Source organism: Petromyzon marinus, chromosome 64, assembly GCF_048934315.1.
Source record: "Petromyzon marinus isolate PM22_M1 ecotype Great Lakes invasive population chromosome 64, UKy_Petmar_22M1.pri1.0, whole genome shotgun sequence".
In the NCBI taxonomy this organism is placed as follows: Eukaryota; Metazoa; Chordata; class Hyperoartia; order Petromyzontiformes; family Petromyzontidae; genus Petromyzon; species Petromyzon marinus.
The window spans coordinates 10,373,075-10,400,959 of record NC_133730.1 but is presented as its reverse complement, the minus strand read 5'-3'; the positions used below and the strand labels follow the sequence as shown (position 1 = coordinate 10,400,959).

The 27,885-nt window shown below is 54.7% G+C and overlaps 1 protein-coding gene across 1 annotated transcript in view; it reads right to left on the bottom strand.

The window, feature by feature from the left end:
- Window positions 1-513: 513 nt before the first annotated feature.
- LOC116957890 (unconventional myosin-VIIa) overlaps window positions 514-27,885 on the bottom strand; it is a 208,022-nt gene continuing 180,650 nt past the window's right edge. Inside the window, exons 45-53 of the mRNA XM_076054146.1 lie at window positions 23,175-23,288; window positions 21,795-21,882; window positions 18,436-18,542; window positions 12,648-12,833; window positions 11,186-11,302; window positions 10,485-10,568; window positions 9,364-9,483; window positions 4,493-4,602; window positions 514-3,984 (exon numbers count right to left, since the gene is read on the bottom strand). Of these exons, the coding sequence (XP_075910261.1) occupies window positions 4,498-4,602; window positions 9,364-9,483; window positions 10,485-10,568; window positions 11,186-11,302; window positions 12,648-12,833; window positions 18,436-18,542; window positions 21,795-21,882; window positions 23,175-23,288 (921 nt within the window). The 3' untranslated portion in view covers window positions 514-3,984; window positions 4,493-4,497. The remainder of the gene's footprint in view (window positions 3,985-4,492; window positions 4,603-9,363; window positions 9,484-10,484; window positions 10,569-11,185; window positions 11,303-12,647; window positions 12,834-18,435; window positions 18,543-21,794; window positions 21,883-23,174; window positions 23,289-27,885) is intronic.

The window sequence follows — 27,885 nt, the reverse complement described above, 5'->3', positions numbered from 1 at the left end:
AGGGGGGCGTGGGGGAGGGGCCTGGCTCGCCCGCCCCCACCTTGAGAGGGCGCCCCCAGCGGTGAGCAATGGGCAGGGCCCGGAGCGCCACCTCCCACGTGCTGGTGTGTGTGTGAACGTGTGTGTGTATGTGTGTGTGTGAACGTGTGTGTGTGTATGTGTGTATGGTGGTGTGTGGTGTATGTGTGTGTATGTGTGTGTGTATGGTGGTGTGTGGTGTATGTGTGTGTATGTGTGTATGGTGGTGTGTGGTGTGTGTGTGTGTGTATGGTGGTGTGTGTGTGAACGTGTGTATGGTGGTGTGTGGTGTATGTGTGTATGTGTGGGTGTTGGTGTGTGTGTGGTGTGTGTATGGTGGTGTGTGATGTATGTGTGTGTGTGAACGTGTGTATGGTGGTGTGTGGTGTATGTGTGTATGTGTGTGTGAACGTGTGTATGGTGGTGTGTGGTGTATGTGTGCATGTAAACGTGTGTGTGTGTAGTGTGTGTGTGTGTATGGTGGTGTGTGGTGTATGTGTGTGTGTGAACGTGTGTATGGTGGTGTGTGTGTGAACGTGTGTGTATGGTGGTGTGTGGTGTATGTGAGTGTGTGTGAACGTGTGTATGGTGGTGTGTGGTGTGTGGTGTATGTGTGTGTGTGAACGTGTGTATGGTGGTGTGTGTGTGAACGTGTGTATGGTGGTGTGTGTGTGAACGTGTGTGTATGGTGGTGTGTGGTGTATGTGTGTGTGTGAACGTGTGTATGGTGGTGTGTGGTGTATGTGTGTGTGTGAACGTGTGTATGGTGGTGTGTGGTGTATGTGTGTGTGTGTGAACGTGTGTATGGTGGTGTGTGGTGTATGTGTGCATGTAAACGTGTGTGTGTGTGTTGGTGTGTGTGTGTGGTGTGTGTGTTGGTGTGTGTGTGGTGTATGTGTGCATGTAAACGTGTGTGTGTTGGTGTGTGTGTGGTGTATGTGTGCATGTAAACGTGTGTGTTGGTGTGTTTGTGGTGTATGTGTGCATGTAAACGTGTGTGTGTTGGTGTGTGTGTGGTGTATGTGTGCATGTAAACGTGTGTGTTTGTGGTGTATGTGTGCATGTAAACGTGTGTGTGTGTGTGTTGGTGTGTGTGTGGTGTATGTGTGCATGTAAACGTGTGTGTGTGTTGGTGTGTGTGTTGGTGTGTGTATGTCTTCGTGTCTCTCAGCCTGCTCTGTCACCTGTAGGGTCACCCTCTCTCCTGTAGGGTCGTCCTATCTCCTGTAGGGTCATCCTCTCTCCTGTAGGGTAGTCCTATCTCCTGTAGGATTCCCCTGTCTTGTGTAGGATCACCCTCTCTCCTGTAGGATTCCCCTGTCTCGTGTAGGATCACCCTCTCTCCTGTAGGATTCCCTTGTCTCGTGTAGGATCACCCTCTCTCCTGTAGGATTCCCTTGTCTCGTGTAGGATCACCCTCTCTCCTGTAGGATTCCCCTGTCTCGTGTAGGATCACCCTCTCTCCTGTAGGATTCCCTTGTCTCGTGTAGGATCACCCTCTCTCCTGTAGGATTCCCTTGTCTCGTATAGGATCACCCTCTCTCCTGTAGGATTCCCTTGTCTCGTGTAGGATCACCCTCTCTCCTGTAGGATTCCCTTGTCTCGTGTAGGATCGCCCTCTCTCCTGTAGGATTCCCTTGTCTCGTGTAGGATCACCCTCTCTCCTGTAGGATTCCCTTGTCTCGTGTTGGATCACCCTCTCTCCTGTAGGATTCCCTTGTCTCGTGTAGGATCCCCTTGTCTCGTGTAGGATCACCCTCTCTCCTGTAGGATTCCCTTGTCTCGTGTAGGATCACCTTCTCTCCTGTAGGATTCCCTTGTCTCGTGTAGGATCACCCTCTCTCCTGTAGGATTCCCTTGTCTCGTGTAGGATCACCCTCTCTCTTGTAGGATGCCCTTGTCTCGTGTAGGATCACCCTCTCTCCTGTAGGATTCTCTTGTCTCGTGTAGGATCACCCTCTCTCCTGTAGGATTCCCCTGTCTCGTGTAGGATCACCCTCTCTCCTGTAGGATTCCCCTGTCTCGTGTAGGATCACCCTCTCTCCTGTAGGATTCCCTTGTCTCGTGTAGGATCACCCTCTCTCCTGTAGGATTCCCTTGTCTCGTGTAGGATCGCCCTCTCTCCTATAGGATTCCCTTGTCTCGTGTAGGATCACCCTCTCTCCTGTAGGATTCCCTTGTCTCGTGTTGGATCACCCTCTCTCCTGTAGGATTCCCTTGTCTCGTGTAGGATCACCCTCTCTACTGTAGGATTCCCTTGTCTCGTGTAGGATCACCCTCTCTCCTGTAGGATTCCCTTGTCTCGTGTAGGATCACCCTCTCTCCTGTAGGATTCCCTTGTCTCGTGTAGGATCACCCTCTCTCCTGTAGGATGCCCTTGTCTCGTGTAGGATCACCCTCTCTCCTGTAGGATTCCCTTGTCTCGTGTAGGATCACCCTCTCTCCTGTAGGATTCCCCTGTCTCGTGTAGGATCACCCTCTCTCCTGTAGGATTCCCTTGTCTCGTGTAGGATCACCCTCTCTCCTGTAGGATTCCCCTGTCTCGTGTAGGATCACATGTGCTCGTCGTAGCTGGAGGAGCTCTCTTCCTCAAGAGGAGTCACTCTTAGCCACTCATCTCCCACGTGGCTGCCTCTGCTGCAATGGTCACCCTCTGCACCTCTGAGTCCACCTGTATGTCTGTCTGTGTGTCTGTCTGTGTGTCTGTCTGTGAGTCTGTCTGTGTGTATGTCTGTGAGTCTGTCTGTGTGTATGTCTGTGGGTCTGTCTGTGAGTCTGTCTGTGAGTCTGTCTGTGAGTCTGTCTGTGAGTCTGTCTGTGTGTATGTCTGTGAGTCTGTCTGTGTGTATGTCTGTGTGTATGTCTGTGTGTCTGTCTGTGTGTATGTCTGTGGGTCTGTCTGTGAGTCTGTCTGTGAGTCTGTCTGTGAGTCTGTCTGTGTGTATGTCTGTGAGTCTGTCTGTGTGTATGTCTGTGGGTCTGTCTGTGTGTATGTCTGTGAGTCTGTCTGTGTGTATGTCTGTGGGTCTGTCTGTGGGTCTGTCTGTGGGTCTGTCTGTGTGTCTGTCTGTGTGTCTGTCCGTGTGTCTGTCTGTGAGTCTCTCTGTGAATCTCTCTGTGGGTCTGTCTGTGTTTCTGTATCTTTCCCTGTCTGAGAGTCTGTCTTTGTGCCTGTCTGTGAGTCTGTACGTTTGCTTGTCTGCATGTCCGTCTGTGTATCTGTCGTCTGTGTGTGTGTCTGCGATGTGTGCGCCTGTGTGTGTGTCGGTGAGGTTGTATGTTTGTGTGTCCGTGTGTATGTCCGTGTGTCTGTATGTTTGTGTGTCTGCGTATCTCTGTGCGTGCATGTCCTGGTCTCTCTCCGTGCCAGTTGCTCTGCTTGTCCCTGCGTCTCTGCTTGTCCCCGTGTCCACGTCTCTGCCTGTCCCCGTGTCTCTGCCTGTCCCCGTGTCTCTGCCTGTCCCCGTGTCTCTGCCTGTCCCCGTGTCTCTGCTTGTCCCTGCGTCTCTGCCTGTCCCCGTGTCTCTGCCTGTCCCCGCGTCTCTGCCTGTCCCCGCGTCTCTGCCTGTCCCCGTGTCTCTGCCTGTCCCCGTGTCTCTGCTTGTCCCCGCGTCTCTGCTTGTCCCCGCGTCTCTGCTTGTCTCTTCATCTCTGCCTGTCCCCGTGTCTCTGCCCCCCGTGTCTCTGCCTGTCCCCGTGTCTCTGCCTGTCCCCGTGTCTCTGCCTGTCCCCGCGTCTCTGCCTGTCCCCGCGTCTCTGCTTGTCCCCGTGTCTCTGCCTGTCCCCGCATCTCTGCCTGTCCCCGTGTCTCTGCCTGTCCCCGTGTCTCTGCCTGTCCCCGCATCTCTGCCCGCCTGCCCGCTGGACGCGTGCGGGAGCCCTGCCCAGGCGGCAGCGCGGTAGTGCGCCTGCCAGGCACAGCGGTAGCCAACCCAGCGCACAACCTGCAGCAGCGCCCCCCACTCCCTGCACCACACGGGGGGGGGGAGGGGGTTAGTGTGTCTGGTGTGGTGTAGAGTGTGTGGGGTGCCGGGTGCCGGGTGCCGGGTGCCTGGTACCTGGTGCCTGGTACCTGGTGCCTGGTACCTGGTACCTGGTGCCGGGTCCCTGGTACCTGGTCCCTGGTGCCGGGTGCCTGGTACCTGTCACCTGGTGCCTAGTACCTGGTACCTGGTGCCTGGTGTCTGGTGCCTGGTGTCTGGTACCTGGTGCCGGGTACCTGGTGCCTGGTCCCTGGTACCTGGTACCTGGTGCCGGGTCCCTGGTGCCTGGTACCTGGTGCCTGGTACCTGGTGCCGGGTCCCTGGTACCTGGTGCCTGGTACCTGGTACCTGGTGCCGGGTCCCTGGTGCCGGGTCCCTGGTACCTGGTGCCTGGTGCCTGGTACCTGGTGCCGGGTACCTGGTACCTGGTGCCGGGTCCCTGGTGCCGGGTGCCTGGTCCCTGGTACCTGGTGCAGGGTGCAGGGACTCACCTCAATCACTTGCCGGCCGAGCCAGACGCGTGTCCTCCCGTCCTCTGGCGGCTCATCACGGACATCAGCTGGCTGATGTAGGAGGTCAGGAGGTCGTCCATCTTATAGCCCTGCCCAGACACACACACACACACGCATTGCTAGTGACGTCTTGAGTTGGTGTTTGTGTACCAGCAGCAGCAGCAGCGGAGGGCAGAGAACTTGCAAAGGACGCTGCTACTGAGCAGTTGGAGGCGGTCGCCCTCCAGCAACAGCAGCGGAGGGCAGAGGAGCGACGCTCACAACAACTAGCGGAGCGCCGGGTGGCTAAAATACAGCGAGTTGGCAAAGTAGGGGGCACAGGTGGTGCATCTGCCAGTCAGTCGACCCACGGCACCGGGGTCTGTCCAGTGAAATCCCATCAGCGAGCCTTTGACACTTCACGTGCCCTGGAAGTGCACCTTTGCACCTCAGATTAGCACGGTTGGCTACATACGGTGCGAAAGGAGTTCAACATACATACACCTGGCCTGGCACACGTGCTGTTGTATCGTCACCGCCACTTAGTGGCAAACGACGGTTGTTGCTCTTGTTGTGTGTGAGAGCTGTGTGCGTGTGAGGGCCGTGTGTGCGCGTGTGTGTGAGCGTGTGTGTGAGCGTGTGTGTGAGCGTGTGGGTGTGTGTGCGTGTGTGAGCGTGTGTGTGAGCGTGTGCGTGTGAGCGTGTGTGTGTGTGTGTGAGCGTGTGCGTGTGTGGGTGTGAGCAGCAAAACAACCCCCTACCTCCTCGCGGTGCCAGACGGACAACTCTGTCATGGACAGTGCTGTGGGGGGAGGGCCAATTCCGATTGGCCTCTCCCCTCATGGCGTCTGTGACCACCACAGTGGCTAAACGGGGGCTCTGGATGGGTGCGAGGGGCTGGTAACCCCTCCACCTTCAATAAATTACAACGAAACCACTTATTAAACATGTAACTAATAAGCTTGTGCCGGAGGCCCCGGGGGGACAGGCGTCTATGACGTCTCCTGGCCAAACCCCAATTGGCGGAGCCAGGAGGTTGAATCTTTACCCTCGGGGCTCCTCCAGAAACAACGAAAAGCCACTTCGTGTGGCCACGTGGAATGTTCGAATGCTCACTGCGGAGGAGAGGCTGCCACTCCTCTGTCGGGAGCTGGACCGGTACCGCCTGGATCTCTGTGGCATTCAGGAGGTCCGGTGGACCGGTTCTGGCTCCTGCCACCATGAGGGGTGGTCAGTCCTCTACTCGGGGCAGCAGACTGCCAAACAACAGGGTGTGGCTCTTCTTTTGAACAAAAGAATGAAGGGGGCGTGAGAGCGTGGCGGTGAGGTGTGGGAAGCTGTAAGCCCCAGGCTACTTTGGGCTCGCCTTCCCATCAACCGGAAGCGAGGAGTGGTGGTCGTGGTTACGTATGCCCCCACCAAAGACGAACATCCGTGGAGGGATGCAGGAAAAGCCGATGAGTCAGATGCCTTCTATGACCTCCTGTCACAGGTGCTGGATAAAGTGCCCCCTCGGGATAGAGTCATCTTGTTGGGTGACTTCAATGCCCGAGTTGGTCATGATGCTGGCACCTGGTCTGGAGTGATTGGAGGGCATGGGCCAGATCAGCTCAATAACAACGGTAGGAGGCTGCCAGATTTTTGTGCAGCCCATGGGCTTGTAATTACCAACACGCTGTTCCGGCATCGGCGCATCCACACAACATCATGGATGCATGCCGGGTCCAAGCAAGAACATCTGCTGGACTACATAGTGACGGACCAGCAGATGCGAGCCCATGTCCTTGACACCAGGACCTACCGTGGAGCTGATCTGCCCTCTGACCATCAACTAGTCATCTGTAAGATGTGCCTGCCATTCTTCCACTCCGGTGGTGGGTGTACACCCAGGACCCCATTCCAACCTAAAGTGGCCTGGTCTCAGTTAGCTGATGAAAGTTGCAAGCGAAAATTTAATCATCGCTTGCGTCTGGGGTTGGCATCGTCCCCCACTCCTCCTGATGTCGAGGGTAAATGGGTGAGGTTTAGGACTGTGACTCATGCAGCTGCAATGGCTGCTTTGGCTACGCGGTCCAGACCTCCCCAGAGACCCTGGCTGACAGAGGTGTTCAGGATGGTTGAGAAAAAGCGACAGGCCCACTGTCATCGGCTACAGAATCCCACGTCAGAGAATGAGGAGGCTTACCGCAGCCTTCGCTCAGAGGTTCGGAAACCCGTGAGGCGCTGCAAGGATGGGTGGTGGTCGCGGGTTTCTGAGGAGATGGAGTCTGCCTCAGTGGCCCGCGATCACAAATACCTATTTAACTCCATCAACAAAAGTAACCTGCAGTGCCACACCTATTACCATCATTAGGGGAAAAAACGGTGATCCAATCTCCGACCCCCAGGAACAAGTTTGCAGATTTGATGAGCATTTCTGTGAGGTCCTGGGGGAGGGAAAATCCCTCAGCCAGGAAAACATCGTGGCACAAAGTGAGGATGACCCTGCTGAGGCTGTGGTGCCTCAAATATTGGAAGAAGTCACCCCCTGTTAGTGGCTGGCTGAGGTGTCATCTGTTGAGGAAGTACTGAAGGCGATCCGGAGTCTGAGACCAGGAAAGGCAGCGGGCAGAGATGATCTCCCAAGCGAAATGCTGAGGGAGAGTGGCGTTTGTGCATAGACTGCCCTATATGACATCATAACAACAGTCTGGACCACTGGATGGGTTCCACAGGATTGGAAGGATGCCCTGGTGGTCCCCCTCTTTAAGAAGGGAGACCGCACAGACTGTAACAACTACAGGGGCATCTCACTCCTCAGTGTGCCGAGAAAGGTCCTGGCAAGGATTATTCAACATCGCCTTGCCAGGCACGCTGAGGAGAGGCTTGTGGAGCCCCAATGCGGTTTCAGGAAAGGGCGGTCCTGCACAGATGCCATATTTTCTGTCCGTCTGCTACATCAGAGGTGTAGGGAATTCCAGCAAGACCTACATCTCTGCTTTATTGACCTGGTGAAGGCCTATGAAACCATCAGTAGGCCTGGGCTCTGGGTTGTTCTTCGTGCTTTTGGAGTACCTGACCTTCTGCTCACGATCATTAAAGACCTTCATGATGGTGAGCGGGCCCGGGTAATACTTCGTGGCCGGGAGTCCGAGCCATTCCCTGTACACCTTGGGGTGCGACAGGGATGTCCTCTGGCTCCCACATTATTTAACATCTATTTTGACCACGTAGTTCGAGAAGCCTTCAATAGCTGTACCGGGGGAATCTCCATATGGTACAGATATAATGGGAGGCTGATCGATGCCCGGGTGCGGTCAAGGGATGGTTCCCTATTGCTCAACCACGTTATGTATGCTGATGATTTGGTAATAGCTGCTCATTCAGAGGAGGAGTTGGAGACGCTGCTGCTGAGACTGCAGCGTGCCACTAAGAGATGGGGCCTTACCATCAGCCCCAGGAAAATTAAGCACCTGCCTGGGTATTTTGTACCATCGGACACTCCACCCCCACAACTCCCAATCGGTGATGGGGCAGTTGTGGAGAGAGTTGAGAGTTTCCCATACCTGGGCAGTGTGCTTATGACCGGCTCCAGTTTAAAAGCAGAGGTCTCACTCCGAATCAGTCGAGCAGCAATATCTTTTCATCGGTTGCGTAACGCTGTTTGGAAGTTACCTGGTCTGTCGCTCCGCACTAAGCTTCAGGTCTTCTCGGCCACGGTCATTCCCTCCCTTCTCTACGCTTGCGAAACGTGGACCCCCCTAATAGAACATCTTCGCCGGTTAGAAACATTTAGGCTGGCCTGCCTACGATCCATCCTGGGTTTAACCAGACTGGATTGTGTGAGGAGCTCACAAATCCTTGAAAGATCTGGGCAAGGTCCCATCGGTGAGCTCCTCCGGCGGGCAAGGCTGCGATGGCTGGGTCATGTAGCCCGCATGCCCAGCCACCGCATGCCGAAACAGCTTTTGTTCGGCCGGATCGAGGGGGCTAAACGGGCGCGGCACGGGCTAGAGAAGAGATGGAGTGATGTGGTACAGGAGGACGTGGAGCTGAGTGGACTTGCCGATGACTGGTATCAGCGGTGTCAAGATCGGCCTCTGTGGATGAGGCTCGTGAAGGACGCTACTGGGCAGTTGGAGGTAGTCGCCCTCCAACAACAACGGAGGGCGGAGGAGCGATGCTCACAACAACGAGCGGAGCGCCGGGTCGCTAAGGCACAGCAGGTTGGCACAGTAGAGGGCACAGGTGGTGCATCAGCCAGTCATCTCAGTCATCTCAGTTAGTCGACCCGTCGCACCTGGGTCTGCCATGTGATCTCCTGCCAGCGGGCGTTCGACACTTCACGTGGCCTCAAGGTGCACATGGCCTGGCACAAGCGTCGTGGTGACCTCACCGCCACTTAGTGGTGAATGGCGGTTGTTGTTGTTGTTGTTGTGTGTGTGAGCGTGTATGTGTGTGTGTGAGCGTGTGTGTGTGTGTGTCGTGCGTGGTGCTGGCCACCCACCCCCTCGTGTACCGTTCCGGCCTTCATAGGTGCTCGCTAACAGCACTTGCCCCTACAGTCTGTTAAGGCTATATGGGGGATCTTTGTATCTTTGTCTTTGTGTGTGTGTGCGTGTGGGTGTATGAGAGTGTGTGTGTGAGCGTGTGTGTGTGTGTGTGAGCATGTGTGTGTGTGTGAGCATGTGTGTGAGCGTGTGTGTGTGTGAGCGTGTGTGTGAGCGTCTGTGTGTGCGTGTGTGTGCGTGTGGGTGTATGAGGGTGTGTGTGAGCGTGTGTGAGCGTGTGTGTGAGTGTGCGTGTGTGTGTGAGCGTGTGTGTGAGCGTGTGTGTGTGTGAGCGTGTGTGTGTGAGCGTGTGTGTGTGTCAGTGTGTGTGTGTGAGCGTACCAGCGAAGTCTCGCACAGCAGTTTGCTGCCTCGAACCAGGTTTCCGATGGTCATGTGGAAGTATGTGTTGCCACTACTCCAGTTGGAGATCTTGGTGAAGGGGTGGGTGGCCAGGATGTCCTGCGCAGACACACGCTCGGGTGAGCGCGGGTGAGCGTGGGTGAGCGCGGGTGAGTGTGGGTGAGCGCGGGTGAGCGCGGGTGAGTGTGGGTGAGTGTGCGGACAGCGGAGTCACAACAACCTCACCGACATCGGGACGTGCCGAACACAAAGACAAAGATCCCCCGTGTAGCCTTAACAGACTTTTGGGGCAACTGCTGTTCACGAGCACCTATGAAGGCCGACACGGCACACGGGGTGGGTGGCCAACACCACGCCCGGCCGCCTTTGTCTCTCCAGTGGCGATGTTTACACACCACACCAGGTACTCATTTGTGGCTGAGTCGACCTAGGGGAAGCCCAGGACCGGTTCAAATAATCGTCACCGGTTTTGGCCGGGAGCGGGAATCGAACTACGCCGGGATCGTAGCGCAGCGCCTTAACGACTACACGACCGCTCCCCAATACTCACACACACACGCACGGACACACGCACGGACACACGCACACACACGCACGCACGCGCACGCACACGCACACACGCACACACAAGTACACAGACGCACACACATGCACACACGCACACACAAGTACACACACGCACACACACGCACACACACAAGTACACACGCGCACACACACGCACGCACACACACACACACGCACACACACACACGCACACAAGTACACACACACGCACACACAAGTACAAACACGCACACGTGTGCACACGCACACAAGTACACACACGCACACACGCACACGCGTGCACACACGCACAAGTACACACACGCACACGCGTGCACACACACGCACACGCGTGCACACACAAGTACACACACACGCACACGCGTGCACACGCACACACACGCACACACACACACAAGTACACACACACAAGTACACACACAAGTACACACACGCACACACACACGTACACACACAAGTACACACACGCACACACACACACACACAAGTACACACACACGCACACGCGTGCACACGTGCACCCCCCCCACCACCTTGCTGGTAGGGTGGATGAGGCCGACCCCGTTGCGGTTGATGGCGATGAGCAGCACCTCCGGGTAGTTGGGCTCCGTCGTTTGCTGGGGGACACGGAGAGCGTGCGTCACCGTGGCAACCACCACCTCCTCACCACCACCTCCTCACCAACACCTCCTCACCAACACCTCCTCACCACCACCTCCTCCTCACCAACACCTCCTCACCAACACCTCCTCCTCACCACCACCACCTCCTCCTCACCAACACTTCCTCACCAACACCTCCTCACCAACACCTCCTCCTCACCACCACCTCCTCCTCACCACCACCACCTCCTCACCACCACCTCCTCCTAACCACCACCGTGACGACGGCGCCACCGTCGTCAGCCACGGTCTATCCACTGCTGGATCATCAACGTGTCATCATCCAGATAGACACTCAGATAGCAGAAACGTCATTGGAGGAGGAGGGTGGGGAGGGGGAGAGGGGAGGGGGGGAGAGGTAGAAGGGGGAGAGGGGGGGAGAGGGGGAGGAGGGGGAGGGAGAGGGGGAGGAGGGGGAGAGAGGTGGGGAGAAGGAGGAGGAGAGAGGAGGAGGGGGAGGAGAGGGAGGAGGGGGAGGAGGTGGAGAGGAGGTAGAGAGGAGGTGGAGGAGGTGGATGGGGGGAGGAGGGGAGGAGTTGGAGAGGAGGGGGAGGGGCGAGGTGTCTGTTTACCTTCACCTCGAAGAAGGCCGACCCGAATGTGGGCCACTTGTAGGTGATCTTGAGGAAAGCGAGTTTGGCCTCGTCCCGCGACTTGCCCGAGTGCTTGTTGTAGGCTGCGATGATGGCCTGGCACCACCACGGCACACACAGATACAGGCAAAGATCTCCCGTATAGCCTCAACAGACTGTTGTTGGGGCAAGTGCTCTTAACGAGCAGCACCTATGAAGGCCGGCATGGCACACCAGGGGGTGGGTGGCCAGCACCACGCCCGACCGCCTTTGTCTCCCCACCGCGCCAGGTACTCATTTGAGGCTGAGTCAACCTAGGGTAGGCCCAGGAACAGCTCAGATAAATGTAACTGGTGTTGGCCGTGAGCGAGAATCGAACTCGTGTCACCGGGTTCGTAACACGCACACACACGTTAACACGCGTTAACACAAACATGTTAACACACGTTAACACACACGTGTTAACACACGTTAATACGTGTTAACACACACGTTAACACACACGTTAACACACACGTTAACACGCGTTAACACACGTGTTAACACGCGTTAACACACCTTAACACACACGTGTTAACACACGTTAACACACGTTAACACATGCACACACACGTTAACACAAAAATGTTAACACACGTTAACACACGTTAACACACACGTTAACACACCTTAACACACACGTTAACACACGTTAACAAACACACGTTAACACACGTTAACACACACGTTAACACACGCTAACACACGCTAACACACGTTAACACACACGTTAACACACACGTTAACACACACGTTAACACACAAGTTAACACACATTAACACACGCGCATAAACTATAAACGAAAACGGTTTTTTTCACCAGCTAAGTCCCACTGATCTGCACGTTGTCAGAAGCGACCTGCCGACCACAAATGATAGCGCAGCGAAGCGGCTTCTTACGTGGCAATGTATAGCAGCCAAATACTCGAAACGCGTGCTGACGTTGCTGATAAATGTGGAAGGGAAAACTGGAGGCCCCGGAGAATAATCCACGCAACCACGGAGAGAGAGAGAAAGAGACGCGCAAACTCCAAATATACAGCAGCAGCAGCAGCAGGTGTCAGGGTCGGGATCAAACCCACAACCTCCTGCATACCAGGCGAGGTAGTTAACATCTCATAGCCACCATGGCGACCAATACACGTGTGTTAACGTGCGTGTCCGTGCGTGTGTGTGCCCACGTGCGTGTGTGTGCCCACGTGCGTGCGTGTGTGTGCCCGCGTGTACGTGCGTCCTTGTGCGTGTGCATGCGTGTGCGTGTGTGTGCGTGCCCGCGTGTACGTGCGTGTACGTGCGTGTGCGTGCGTGTACGTGCGTGTGCGTGCCCGCGTGTACGTGCGTGTGCGTGCGTGTGCGTGTGCGTGCGTGTGCGTGTGCGTGCATGTGCGTGTGCGTGCGTGCCCGCGTGTCGCCCCTTCCTCACTCGCTTCCACTCGTCGGGCGCCAGCTGCTTGACGAGGTCGCTGGGCAGCAGCTCGCGCAGCATCTTCACCAGGTTGGCGTACTGCGTCTTGTCGTCGTGGAAACGCGCGCGGAACACCAACGCCGCCAGCTGGGCCGCCTCCTCGCGCGAGCACTTGTGGTACCCACGCAGGTACTTGGGCAGCTCCTAGTCGTGAACGGGCACACACACACACACAGGTGTGATGAGTGTGTGTGCGTGTGTGATGTGCGTGTGATGTGCGTGTGATGTGCGTGTGATGTGCCTGTGATGCGTGTACTGCGTGTGTGCGTGTGATGTGTGTGCTGTGCGTGTGTGCGTGTGATGTGCGTGTGATGTGCCTGTGATGCGTGTACTGCGTGTGTGCGTGTGATGTGTGTGCTGTGCGTGTGATGTGTGTGCTGTGCGTGTGTGCGTGTGATGTGCGTGTGATGTGCCTGTGATGTGTGTACTGCGTGTGTGCGTATGATGTGTGTGCTGTGCGTGTGATGTGCGTGTGATGCGTGTACTGCGTGTGTGTGGCGTGTGTGTGCTGCGTGTGTGGCGTGAGTGGCGTGCGTGCTGCGTGTGTGCTGCGTGCATCACATATACACAAGTGTATGTGTATATATATATGTATATATACACATACACACACACACATACACACACACACAAATGTGTGTATGTGTATGTGTACACAACAACAACCGCCATTTGCCACTAAGTCACCACGGTGCGTGTGCCAGGAGGTCACCGTAGAGACTCAGGTGCCATGGGTTGAGTGTGTGTGTGTGACTGTGTGTTTGTGTGTTTGTGAGTTGATGTCGAGGGTAAATGGGCGAGGTTAGGACTGTGACTCATGCAGCTGCAATGGCTGCTTTGGGTACGCGGTCCAGACCTCCCCAGAGACCCTGGCTGACAGAGGAGGTATTCAGGATGGTTGAGAAAAAGCGACAGGCCCACTGTCATCGGCTACAGAATCCCACGTCAGAGAATGAGCAGGCCTACCGCAGCCTTTGCTCGGAGGTTCAGAGAGCCGTGAGGCGCTGCAAGGATGGGTGGTGGTCGCGGGTTGCTGAGGAGATGGAGTCTGCCTCAGTGGCCCGCGATCACAAATCTCTATTTAACGCCATCAAAAAAGTAACCTGCAGCGCCACACCTATTACCGTCATTAGGGGAAAAAACGGTGATCCAATCTCCGACCCCCAGGAACAGGTTTGCAGATTTGCTGAGCATTTCTGTGAGGTCCTGGGGGAGGGAAAATCCCTCAGCCAGGAAAACATCGTGGCACAAAGTGAGGATGATCCTGCTGAGGCTGCGGTCCCTCAAATACTGATGCCACCCCCTGTGAGTGGCTGGCTGAAGTGCCATCTGTTGAGGAAGTGCTGAAGGCGGTCCGGTGTGTGTGCGTGCATGTGTGTGTGCGAGTCCGGAAAAACAACCCCCTACCTCCTCGCGGTTCCGCACGGGCAACTCTGTCGTGGACAGTGCTGTGGGGGGAGGTTTCCAATTCAGATTGGCTCCCCCCTCATGGCATCTGTGACCACCACAGGGGCTAAACGGGGGCTCTGGACGGGTGCGAGGGGCTGGTAACCCCTCCACCTTCAATTAATTACCACTAAACTACGAATACAAAATTTAACTAATAAGCTTGTGCCGGAGGCTCCGGGGGCACAGGCGTCTATGACGTCTCCTGGCCAAACCCCAATTGGCGGAGCCAGGAGATTGAATCTCTACCCTCGGGGCTCCTCCAGAAACAACGAAAAGCCACTACGGATGGCCACGTGGAATGTTCGAACGCTCACTGCGGAGGAGAGGCTGCCACTCCTCTGTCGGGAGCTGGACCGGTACCGCCTGGATCTCTGTGGCATTCAGGAGGTCCGGTGGACCGGTTCTGGCTCCTGCCACCATGAGGGGTGGACAGTCCTCTACTCGGGGCAGCAGACTGCCAAACAAGAGGGTGTGGCTCTTCTTTTGAACAAAAGAATGAAGGGGGCGTGGGAGCGTGGCGGTGAGGTGTGGGAAGCTGTAAGCACCAGGCTACTTTGGGCTCGCCTTCCCATCAACCGGAGGCGAGGAGTGGTGGTCGTGGTTATTTATGCCCCCACCGAAGACGAACATCCGTGGAGGGATGCAGGCAAATCCGATGATTCAGATGCCTTCTATGACCTCCTGTCTCAGGTGCTGGCTAAAGTGGCCCCTCGGGATAGAGTCATCTTGTTGGGTGACTTCAATGCCCGAGTTGGTCATGATGCTGGCACCTGGTCTGGAGTGATTGGAGGGCATGGGCCAGATCAGCTCAATAACAACGGTAAGAGGCTGCTAGATTTTGTGCAGCCCATGGGCTTGTAATTACCAACACGCTGTTCCGGCATCGGCGCATCCACACAACATCATGGATGCATGCCGGGTCCAAGCAAGAATATCTGCTGGACCACATAGTGACGGACCAGCGGATGCGAGCCCATGTCCTTGACACCAGGACCTACCGTGCAGCTGATCTGCCCTCTGACCATCGACTAGTCATCTGTAAGATGCGCCTGCCATTCTTCCACTCCGGTGGTGGGTGTACACCCAGGACCCCATTCCAACCTAAAGTGGCCTGGTCTCAGTTATCTGATGAAAGTTGCAAGCGAGAATGTCACCATCGCTTGCGACTGGGGTTGGCATCGTCCCCCACTCCTCCTGATGTTGAGGGTAAATGGGCGAGGTTCAGGACTGTCACTCATGCAGCTGCATTGGCTGCTTTGGGTACGCCGTCCAGACCTCCCCAGAGACCCTGGCTGACAGAGGAGGTGTTCAGGATAGTTGAGAAAAAGCGACAGGCCCACTGTCATCGGCTACAGAATCCCACGTCAGAGAATGAGCAGGCTTATCACAGCCATCGCTCGGAGGTTCGGAGAGCCGTGAGGCGCTGCATGGATGGGTGGTGGTCGCGGGTTGCTGAGGAGATGGAGTCTGCCTCAGTGGCCCGCGCTCACAAATCTCTATTTAACTCCATCAAAAAAGTAACCTTCAGCGCCATACCTATTACCATCATTAGGGGAAAAATCGGTGATCCAATCTCCAACCCCCAGGAACAGGTTTGCAGATTTGCTGAGCATTTATGTGAGGTCCTGGGGGAGGGAAAATCCCTCAGCCAGGAAAACATCGTGGCACAAAGTGAGGATGACCCTGCTGAGGCTGCGGTGCCTCAAATATTGGAAGAAGTCACCCTCTGTGAGTGGCTGGCTGAAGTGCCATCTGTTGAGGAAGTACTGAAGGCGATCTGGAGTCTGAGACCAGGAAAGGCAGCGGGAAGAGATGATCTCCCAAGTGAAATGCTGAGGGAGGGTGGCGTTTGTGCACAGACTGCCCTATATGACATCATAACAACAGTCTGGACCACTGGACGGGTTCTGCAGGATTGGAAGGATGCCCTGGTGGTCCCCCACTTTAAGAAGGGGGACCGCACAGACTTTAACAACTACAGGGGCATCTCACTCCCCAGTGTGCCGGGAAAGGTCCTGGCGAGAATTATTCAACATCGCCTTGCCAGGCACGCTGAGGAGAGGCTTGCGGAGCCCCAATGCAGTTTCAGGAAAGGGCGGTCCTGCATAGATGCCATATTTTCTGTCCGTCTGCAACAGCAGAGGTGTAGGGAATTCCAGCAAGACCTACATCTCTGCTTTAGTGACCTGGTCAAGGCCTATGATACCATCAGTAGGCCTGGGCTTTGGGTTGTTCTTCGTGCTTTTGAGTACCTGACCTTCTGCTCACGATCATTAAGGACCTTCATGATGGTGAGCGGGCCCGGGTAAAACTACGTGGCCGGGCGTCAGAGCCATTCTCTGTACACCTCGGGGTGCGACAGGGATGTCCTCTGGCTTCCACATTATTATACATCTATTTTGACCACGTAGTTCATGAAGCCTTCAATAGCTGTACCGGGGGAATCTCCATTTGGTACAGATATAATGGGAGGCTGATCGATGCCCGGGTGCGGTCAAGGGATGGCTCCCTATTGCTCAACCACGTCATGTATGCCGATGATTTGGTAATAGCTGCTCATTCAGAGGAGGAGTTGGAGACGCTGCTGCTGAGACTGGAGCGTGCCACTAAGAGATGGGGCCTTACCATCAGCCCCACCAAAACTAAGCACCTGCCTGGGTATTTTGTACCATTGGACACTCCACCCCCACAACTCTCAATCGGTGATGGGGCAGTTGTGGAGAGAGTGGAGAGTTTCCCATACCTGGGCAGTGTGCTTATGACCGGCTCCAGTTTAACAGCAGAGGTCTCACTCCGAATCAGTCGAGCGGCAATATCTTTTCATCGGTTGCGTAACGCTGTGTGGAAGCAACCTGGTCTGTCGCTCCGCACTAAGCTTCAGGTCTTCTCGGCCACGGTCATTCCCTCCCTTCTCTACGCTTGCGAAACGTGGACCCCCCTAATGGAACATCTTCGCCAGTTAGAAACATTTAGGCTGGCCTGCCTACGATCCATCCTGGGTTTAACCAGGCTGGATTGTGTGAGGAGCTCACAAATCCTTGAAAGATTTGGGCACGGTCCCATCGCTGAGCTCCTCCGGCAGGCAAGGCTGCATTGGCTGGGTCATGTAGCCCGCATGCCCAGCCACCGCATGCCAAAACAGCTTTTGTTCGGCCGGATCGAGGGGGCTAAACGGGCGCGGCACGGGCTAGAGAAGAGATGGAGTGATGTGCTACAGGAGGACGTGGAGCTGAGTGGACTTGCCGATGACTGGTACCAGCAGTGTCAAGATCGGCCTCTGTGGACGAGGCTTGTGAAGGACGCTACTGGGCAGTTGGAGGCAGTCGCCCTCCAACAACAACGGAGGGTGGAGGAGCGACGCTCACAACAACGAGCGGAGCGCCGGGTGGCTGAAGCACAGTGGGTTGGCACAGTAGGGGGCACAGGTGGTGCATCAGCCAGTTATCTCAGTCAGTCGACCCGTGGCACCTGGGTCTGCCTCGTGACCTCCTGCCAGCGGGCGTTCGACACTCCACGTGGCCTCAGGGTGCACATAGCCTGGCACAAGCGTCGTGGTGACGTCACCGCCACTTAGTGGAGAATGGCGGTTGTTGTTGTTGTTGTGTGTGTGTGAGTGTGTGTTTGTGAGTGTTTGTGTAAGTGTGTGAGTGTGTGTTTGTGAGTGTGTGTTTGTGAGTGTGTGAGTGTGAGTGTGCTCACGCACACAAAGGCAAAGACTCCTCGAATAGCCTTAACAGACTGTAGGGTCAAGTGCTGTTAGCGAGCACCTATGAAGGCTGGCATGGCACACGACAGAGTGGGTGGCCAACACCACGCCCGACCGCCTTTGTCTCCCCAGTGGTGATGTTCACACACCGCACCAGGTACTCATTGAGTCGACCTAGGGGAGGCCCAGTACCGGTTCAGATAAATGTCACTGGTGTTGGTCGTGAGCGGGAATCAAACTCGGGTCGCCGGGTTCGTAGCACAGTGCACTAACCGCTACAACACCCCTCATGCACACACACACACACACTCCCTGCACACACACACGCATTTCATACACACTGCACACACACACGCATTACATACACACTGCACACACACACACACGCATTACATACACACTGCACACACACACACGCATTACATACACACTGCACACACACATACGCATTACATACACACTGCACACACACACTCCCTGCACATACACACGCATTACATACACACTGCACACACACACACGCATTACATACACACTGCACACACACGCATTACATACACACTGCACACACACACCAACGCAGAAGCTCACCTGGTGGAAGTGAAAGATGGAGTCAGCCATGTGGTCTTTGCCAGGGACGGCATTGGTCCAGAGCTTCCTCATGAAGAAAATCTGATAGGAGAGGGAGGGCGTCACGCCTGCCAGGGAGCACACACGCGCAGCACACACGCACACACGCACAGCACACACGCAACACACATACAGTACATGTGTAGTGTTGAACACGGAGGGCACACACTTGACTTGGAGGCAACACGTTTTATTACACAGCCCCAACGGGGCTAACTACATCAACGTACACAGTCTAGGCCTCAACAGGGTAACTACATCACCGGGTCAGTCAGTAACATCGTGACTGACCCACGATGCCGAGCGGAGACCGAAGATCGGAGAGACGTGGCGCCGAGGGTTCATTCCAGAGAACAGCCACACACGCTCTGGGGCCCGCCCCTTTATGCCCCTGGGCGTGGCCTCGCTCCGCCCTCGACCACGCCCCCTTCGAGACCTTTCCCGAAGGATCTCAACCGAGCAGCACGTGTCCCTCAAGCCCCCCTCAGGCCCCTCTCACTACCCGGTCACGTGCTCTGTCGGGTTCACCCAGACTACCATGTACTGGTAGTCTGGGTGAACTATGCCCCCTAGAGCCCGTTCGCATGCCGTACTCACTCTGGCCCCAGAGAGACGTTCCAGACGGACAGTAGCACTCTTGTGACAGTGCCTGGCGCTAACACCGTCGTGACACCCTTAACGTTACTACACATACACGGTACACACACACACACTCAGCACTCACGCAGCACACACACAGTACACACACACATCACACGCACATCACACGCACATCACACACACAGTACACACACACACAGCACTCACGCAGCACACACGCGGTACACACGCAGCACACATTACTCGCACAGCGCACACACATCACACACACAGCACTCACGCAGTACACACACGGTACACACACACACATCACACACACAGCACTCACGCAGCACACACGCGGTACACACACAGTACACAGCACACATCACACGCACATCACACACACAGTACACACACAGCACTCACGCAGCACACACGCGGTACACACGCAGCACACATTACTCGCACAGCGCACACACATCACACACACAGCACCCACGCAGTACACACACGGTACACACACACACAGCACTCATGCAGCACACCCGCGGTACACAGCACACATCACACGCACATCACACACACAGCACACATGCAGCACAACAACACTCACGCAGCACACACGCGGTACACACGCAGCACACATTACTCGCACAGCGCACATACATCACACACACAGCACACATGCAGTACACACACACACACATCACACGCACATCAGACACACAGCACACACACAGCACACACACAGCACACACACAGTAGGCACATCACTCACATCACTCACGCAGTACACATGCAGCACACACATAATACACACATCACACACAGAATACACACATCACACGCAACACACACACACAGTACACATATAGCGCACACACACGCAGCACACACGCAGTACATACACGGTACACACACAGCGCACCCTACACACACACAGCGCACCCATTCACGTGTATGTACTGTAAGTTGAACTTCTTTCCCACTGTACGTAGCCAACCGTGCTAATCGGAGGTGTGGGGGAAGGACAACAACAAACTAAACACACCAAAAATCAGTTCTAAAGAAATTATTTTACAATCTCGATGATGATTTAAAAGTACATAGCTCCAGTGGCTTCCTCAAACCCTATTTTCCCGCATATAACCCGCGGGGTATACCACGTTTTACAAACAAAACAAGACCCTGCGGGGTATATGGAGGTGCGGGCTATCCCAAAAATATTGTACATGTGTGACATATCATAACTCGTTTAATGTTTTCATGGTAGGACTATCCACTATGCAACACTTACCTTTGACTAAAGCACTACTGAATAAACCACTAAAACTAAAATTGCACATATCACATTTTAAATTATTCGATTTGTTTGTACAATGAAACGACAATGTTTGAAGTGGGCGCACTTTGTTTACCGTAATACTTTCAGTGGCTGTAGGGGGGTGCGAAAGTTTCAGCTGAGGCTACGGATTGCACAATGGGAAGGGCCTTAACAAGCATCTACCAGACGCGGAATCATAATTGCCGAGTGCCTTAGGCCGCTGCTATTGGCTGAGCACTATACAGTCGCGACCGTGAGCTTTGTTTCAAACTTCCAATGGCTTTGTTGCCAGGAGGCAATGGCGTTACCGTAGTGCCGCTATTGTCTGCACAGTGCGCAATCTACCAGTGCTAAAACTGTACAGGGGTAACTACCGGTCCAGTAGCTGTAATATGATGAGGTCGAATGCTGGTAAGCCTAACAGTACGTTTACTTATGTATCTACCAGTTATGTGTTTCTTATTTATTGGATATTTACTTTTGTTACTTATTTACTGTTAAGTTCACTCGTTTCCGGTGAGTTTGTTTGCTTTGTGCACGTTATGATTTTAATGTTAATAATTGATAGTGGAATGTATTACAAATGTAAACTTTGTATTAATATGATGGAATTAAGCTGCAGTAACGACGTTAAAGATAGGAATGCATGCGGGGTATAGTATGGAGGTGCGGGTTTCTGGAATTTGTTTTACACAAAACGCTATTTTTGCGGGGTATATGCGTCTGCGGGTTATATGCTTATGCGGGCTATATGTGGGAAAATACGGTAGTTCCAGTGGCTTCCTCATACGCATTCACATGCATCCACAGTACACACACAGTAAACAGACAGTACACAGACACAGTACACAGACACACAGTACACACACAGTACAAGCATGCTAATGCACACGCAGTGCACACACAGCGCTCACACACGCAGCACACACCTAGCACACACCTAGCACACACCTAGCACACAAGAGTGTGGTCATGGTAGGGTCAAGGTGGGGTCAGGGTCAGATCAATGTGGATTGAGGTGGAGTCAGGTTGGAGTCAGGTTGGAGCGAGGAAGGGGTCAGGGTAGAGTCACGGTGAGGTCATTGTGGGTTGGGGTGGGGTCAGGTAGAGGTCAGGTTGAGGTCAGGTTGTGGTCAACATGGCTCTGGGTAGGATCAGAGTGGGGTCAGAGTGGGGTCAGGGTAGGGTCAGGTAGGGTCAGAGTGGGGTCAGAGTAGTGTTATAGCGGGGTCAGAGTGGGGTCAGAGCGGGGTCAGAGTGGGGTCAGAGTAGTGTCAGAGCGGGGTCAGAGTGGGGTCAGCGCGGGGTCAGAGTGTGGTCAGAGCGGGGTCAGAGTAGGGTCAGAGCAGGGTCAGAGTGGGGTCAGAGCGGGGTCAGAGTGGGGTCAGGGTGGGAGGTCATGGTGCACACCCACCCTCCTTGCTGGGCCGTGTCTTGCGGATCCAGTCCGTCAGGTGTCTGACGAAGTCGAAGAAGAAATCTCCCTCCGGCACGCTGATCACCTGCAGTGCGGAGATGGCACGGAGACAGAGAAAGCACACACAACACCATCATCAGCAGCCATGGTCCACCCACTGCTGGATGAAGGTTCGCACAGCTGCTGCCGGCTCGTATGCAGGAGTTTCCACATTGAGTGTCTCATCAGCAGGGTAAGGCTCAATAACAACGGTAGGCGGGGCCTGCAAGACTTCTGTGCAGCCCATGGGAATGTAATCACCAACACGCTGTTCCGGCGTCGGCGCATTCACACCACATTATGGATGCACGCCGGGTCCAAGCAAGGACATCTGCTGCACTACATGGACTCCTCTAATTACGAACATTCGACTTACGAACTTTCAGAGATACGATCAAACCCTGTCCGTATGTCCAATTGCCTGTTCAGACCGAGAGTCGTAAGTTCAACCACCGCGCAAATAGATGGCGGTGGTGGCAACTACGTCTGCAAAACGTGAAGAACCAGTGGCATCTACGTCTGCAGAACGTGAAGAACCAGTGGCATCTACAGGAGATTATACAATGTTTAAAGTCATTCCCCAAGTTCAGTGTACACACCGTACAACATGTTTGCAATCAACAGGAGTAAAGTTGGACTCACAAACAAATCGACTTACGAACAGACCTGTGGAACCTAACTCGTTCATAAGTAGAGGAGTCGCTGTGTGTGGTTAAGGCAGTGCGACTATGGGCCCATGCCCTTGACAGCAGACCTACCGTGGAGCTGATCTTCCTACTTTGGTGATTTCGAAAAGTTTTTTGGTTTGGCCATGTTTGTTTGTTGTAGTACGGAGTTAGACTGATGGCCTTAATCTAAGTTGTCTTGTGGTTGTTGTTGTTGTTTGACTTGCATCCCACTGGGATTTTTGCACACAGCGTTGGTGTACGGTGCTTTTTCAAGAATATTTTTGCTGTTTTTTCCTGGATTTTCTGTTTGCACAGTCACATAGTCACTTTAAGATGTTTTCTTGTTCGTGTTTTTTGTTTGTTGTGGTTGCATCCGATTCAAGAGACGAATGGCTCACAGGGCTATACAAAATAAATGAAACTGAAACTGACTGCTTGCCATGTAAGATGCGCCTCCCATACCGTCCCCTATAGAGCGAGAGAGATAAGGACCAACAGAGAGAGAACCCTTGAGAGAGAAACCTACAGAGAGAAACACTGAGAGAGAGAGACTCATAGAGGGACTCGCAGAGAGAGGGACCCCTGTAGAGAAGAAGCCCTGTGGGGAGGGACCCCTATGGTAGGGGGACCCCTGTGGTGATGGGGGACCCCTGCGGTGGTAGAAGGGGACCTTGTCTGCGATCTTGACGAAGAGGCTGAATCCCTCGGCGCTCTTGAGGTGCAGCCGCGCTGCGATGCTCCCACAGAAGTCCTTGGCACGCGTACACGACTCTACTTCAAATGCCTGTACACAATGACAATGATCCCCCATATAGCCTTAACAGACTGTACACATATACACACACATACAACAACAACAACAACCGCCATTCGCCACTAAGTGGCGGTGACGTCACCACGACGCTTGTGCCAGGCTATGTGCACCCTGAGGCCACGTGAAGTGTCGAACGCCCGCTGGCAGGAGGTCACGGGGCAGACCCAGGTGCCACGGGTCGACTGACTGAGATGACTGGCTGATGCACCACCTGTGCCCCCTACTGTGCCAACTTGCTGTGCTTTAGCCACCCGGCGCTCCGCTCGCTGTTGTGAGCGTCGCTCCTCCGCCCTCCGTTGTTGTTGGAGGGCGACTGCCTCCAACTGCCCAGTAGCATCCTTCACGAGCCTCCTCCACAGAGGCCGATCTTGACACCGCTGGTACCAGTCATCGGCAAGTCCACTCAGCTCCACGTCCTCCTGTACCACATCACTCCATCTCTTCTCTAGCCCGTGCCGCGCCCGCTTAGCCCCCTCAATCCGGCCAAACAAAAGCTGTTTCGGCATGCGGTGGCTGGGCATGCGGGCTACATGACCCAGCCATCGCAGCCTTGCCTGCCGGAGGAGCTCACCGATGGGACCCTGCCCAGATCTTTCAAGGATTTGTGAGCTCCTCACACAATCCAGTCTGGTTAAACCCAGGATGGATCGTAGGCAGGTCAGCTTAAATGTTTCTAACCGGCGAAGATGTTCCATTAGGGGGGTCCAAGTTTCGCAAGCGTAGAGAAGGGAGGGAATGACCGTGGCCGAGAAGACCTGAAGCTTAGTGCGGAGCGACAGACCAGGTAGCTTCCACACAGCGTTACGCAACCGATGAAAAGATATTGCCGCTCGACTGATTCGGAGTGAGACCTCTGCTGTTAAACTGGAGCCAGTCATAAGCACACTGCCCAGGTATGGGAAACTCTCCACTCTCTCCACAACTGCCCCATCACCGATTGGGAGTTGTGGGGGTGGAGTGTCCGATGGTACAAAATACCCAGGCAGGTGCTTAGTTTTGGTGGGGCTGATGGTAAGGCCCCACCTCTTAGTGGCACGCTCCAGTCTCAGCAGCAGCGTCTCCAACTCCTCCTCTGACTGAGCAGCTATTACCAAGTCATCAGCATACATAACGTGGTTGAGCAATAGGGAGCCATCCCTTGACCGCACCCGGGCATCGATTAGCCTCCCATTATATCTGTACCATATGGAGATTCCCCCGGTACAGCTATTGAAGGCTTCACGAACTACGTGGTCAAAATAGATGTTAAATAATGTGGGAGCCAGAGGACATCCCTGTCGCACACATACACACACATACACACATACATACACACACATACACACATAAACATACATACACACACATACACAACAACAACAACCGCCATTCGCCACTAAGTGGCGGTGACGTCACCATGATGCTTGTGCCAGGCCATGTGCACCTTGAGGCCACGTGACGTGTCGAACACCCGCTGGCAGGAGTTAACTGGGCAGACCCAGGTGCCACGGGTCGACTGACTGAGATGACTGAGATGACTGGCTGGTGCACCACCTGTGCCCCCTACTGTGCCAACCTGCTGTTCTTTAGCCACCCGGCGCTCCGCTCGTTGTTGTGAGCGTCGCTCCTCCGCCCTCTGTTGTTGTTGGAGGGCGACTGCCTCGAACTGCCCAATAGCGTCCTTCACGAGCCTCCTCCACAGAGGCCGATCTTGACACCGCTGGTACCAGTCATTGGCAAGTCCACTCAGCTCCACGTCCTCCTGAACCACATCACTCCATCTCTTCTCTAGCCCATGCCGCGCCCGTTTAGCCCCCTCGATCCGGCCGAACAAAAGCTGTTTCGGCATGCGGTGGCTGGGCATGCGGGCTACATGACCCAGCCAACGCAGCCTTGCCTGCCGGAGGAGCTCACCGATGGGACCTTGCCCATATCTTTCAAAGATTTTTGAGCTCCTAACATAATCCAGCCTGGTTAAACCCAGGATGGATCGTAGGCAGGCCAGCCTAAATGTTTCCAACCGACGAAGATGCTCCATTAAGGGGGTCCACGTGTCGCAAGCATAGAGAAGGGAGGGAAAGACCGTGGCCGAGAAGACCTGAAGCTTAGTGCGGAGCGACAGACCAGGTAGCTTCCACACAGCGTTACGCAACCGATGAAAAGATATTGCCGCTCGACTGATTCGGAGTGAGACCTCTGCTGTTAAACTGGAGCCGGTTATAAGCACACTGCCCAGGTATGGGAAACTCTCCACTCTCTCCACAACTGCCCCATCACCGATTGGGAGTTGTGGGGGTCGAGTGTCCGATGGTACAAAATACCCAGGCAGGTGCTTAGTTTTGGTGGGGCTGATTATAAGGCCCCATCTCTTAGTGGCACACTCCAGTCTCAGCAGCAGCGTCTCCAACTCCTCCTCTGAATGAGCAGCTATTACCAAATCATCGGCATACATAACGTGGTTGAACAATAGGGAGCCATCCCTTGACTGCACCCGGGCATCGATCAGCCTCCCATTATATCTGTACCATATGGAGATTCCCCCGGTACAGCTGTTGAAGGCTCCACGAACTACGTGGTCAAAATAGATGTTAAATAATGTGGGAGCCAGAGGACATCCCTGTCGCACCCCAAGGTGTACAGGGAATGGCTCTGACTCCTGGCCACGTCGTTTTACCCGGGCCTGCTCACCATCATGAAGGTCCTTAATGATCCTGAGCAGAGGGTCAGGTACTCCAAAAGCACGAACAACAACCCAGAGCCCAGGCCTACTGATGGTATCATAGGCCTTGACCAGGTCGATAAAGCAGAGATGTAGGTCTTGTCGGAATTCCCTACACCTCTGCTGTAGCAGACGGACAGAAAATATGGCATCTGTGCAGGACCGCCGTTTCCTGAAACCTCAGCGTGTCTGGCAAGGCGATGTTGAATAATCCTTGCCAGGACCTTTCCCGGCACACTGAGGAGTGAGATGCCTCTGTAGTTGTTACAGTCTGTACGGTCCCCCTTCTTAAAGAGGGGGACCACCAGGGCATCCTTCCAATCCTGCAGAACCCGTCCAGTGGTCCAGACTGTTGTTATGATGTCATGTAGGGCAGTCTGTGCACAAACGCCACTCTCCGTCAGCATTTTGCTTGGGAGATCATCTCTGCCCGCTGCCTTTCCTGGTCTCAGACTCCGGATCGCCTTCAGTACTTCCTCAACAGATGGCACTTCAGCCAGCCACTCACAGGGGGTGACTTCTTCCAATATTTGAGGCACCGCAGCCTCAGCAGGGTCATCCTCACTTTGTGCCATGATGTTTTCCTGGCTGAGGGATTTTCCCTCCCCCAGGACCTCACAGAAATGCTCAGCAAATCTGCAAACCTGTTCCTGGGGGTCGGAGATTGGATCACCGTTTTTTCCCCTAATGATGGTAATAGGTGTGGCGCTGCAGGTTATTTTTTTGATGGAGTTAAATAGAGATTTGTGATCGCAGGCCACTGAGGCAGACTCCATCTCCTCAGCAACCCGCGACCACCACCCATCCTTGCAGCGCCTCACGGCTCTCCGAACCTCCGAGCGAAGGCTGCGGTAAGCCTCCTCCTTCTCTGACGTGGGATTCTGTAGCCGATGACAGAGGGCCTGTCGATTTTTCTCAACCATCCTGAACACCTCCTCTGTCAGCCAGGGTCTCTGGGGAGGTCTGGACCGCGTACCCAAAGCAGCCAATGCAGCTGCATAAGTGACAGTCCTAAACCTCGCCCATTTACCCTCGACGTCAGGAGGAGTGGGGGACGATGCCAACCCCAGCCGCAAGCGATGATGAAATTCTCACTTGCAACTTTCATCAGATAACTGAGACCAGGCCACTTTAGGTTGGAATGGGGTCCTGGGTGTACACCCACCACCAGAGTGGAAGAATGGCAGGCGCATCTTACAGATGACTTGTCGATGGTCAGAGGGCAGATCAGCTCCACGGTAGGTCCTGGTGTCAAGGACATGGGCTCGCATCCGCTGATCTGTCACTATGTAGTCCAGCTGATGTTCTTGATTGGACCCGGCATGCATCCATGATGTTGTGTGGATGCGCTGATGCCGGAACAGCGTGTTGGTGATTACAAGCTCATGGGCTGCACAAAAATCTAGCAGCCTCCTACCGTTGTTATTGAGCTGATCTGGCCCATGCCCTCCAATCAGTCCAGACCAGGTACCAGTATCATGACCAACTCGGGCATTGAAGTCACCCAACAAGACAACTCTATCCCGAGGGGCCACTTTAGCCAGCACCTGTGACAGGAGGTCATAGAAGGCATCTGACTCATCGGCTTTGCCTGCATCCCTCCACGGATGTTCGTCTTCGTAGGGGGCATAAGTAACCACGACCACCACTCCTCGCCTCCGGATGATGGGAAGGCGAGCCCAAAGTAGCCTGGGGCTTACAGCTTCCCAGACCTCACATACACACACACATACAACAACAACAACAACCGCCATTCGCCACTAAGTGGCGGTGACGTCACCACGACGCTTGTGCCAGGCTATGTGCACCCTGAGGCCACGTGAAGTGTCGAACGCCCGCTGGCAGGAGGTCACGGGGCAGACCCAGGTG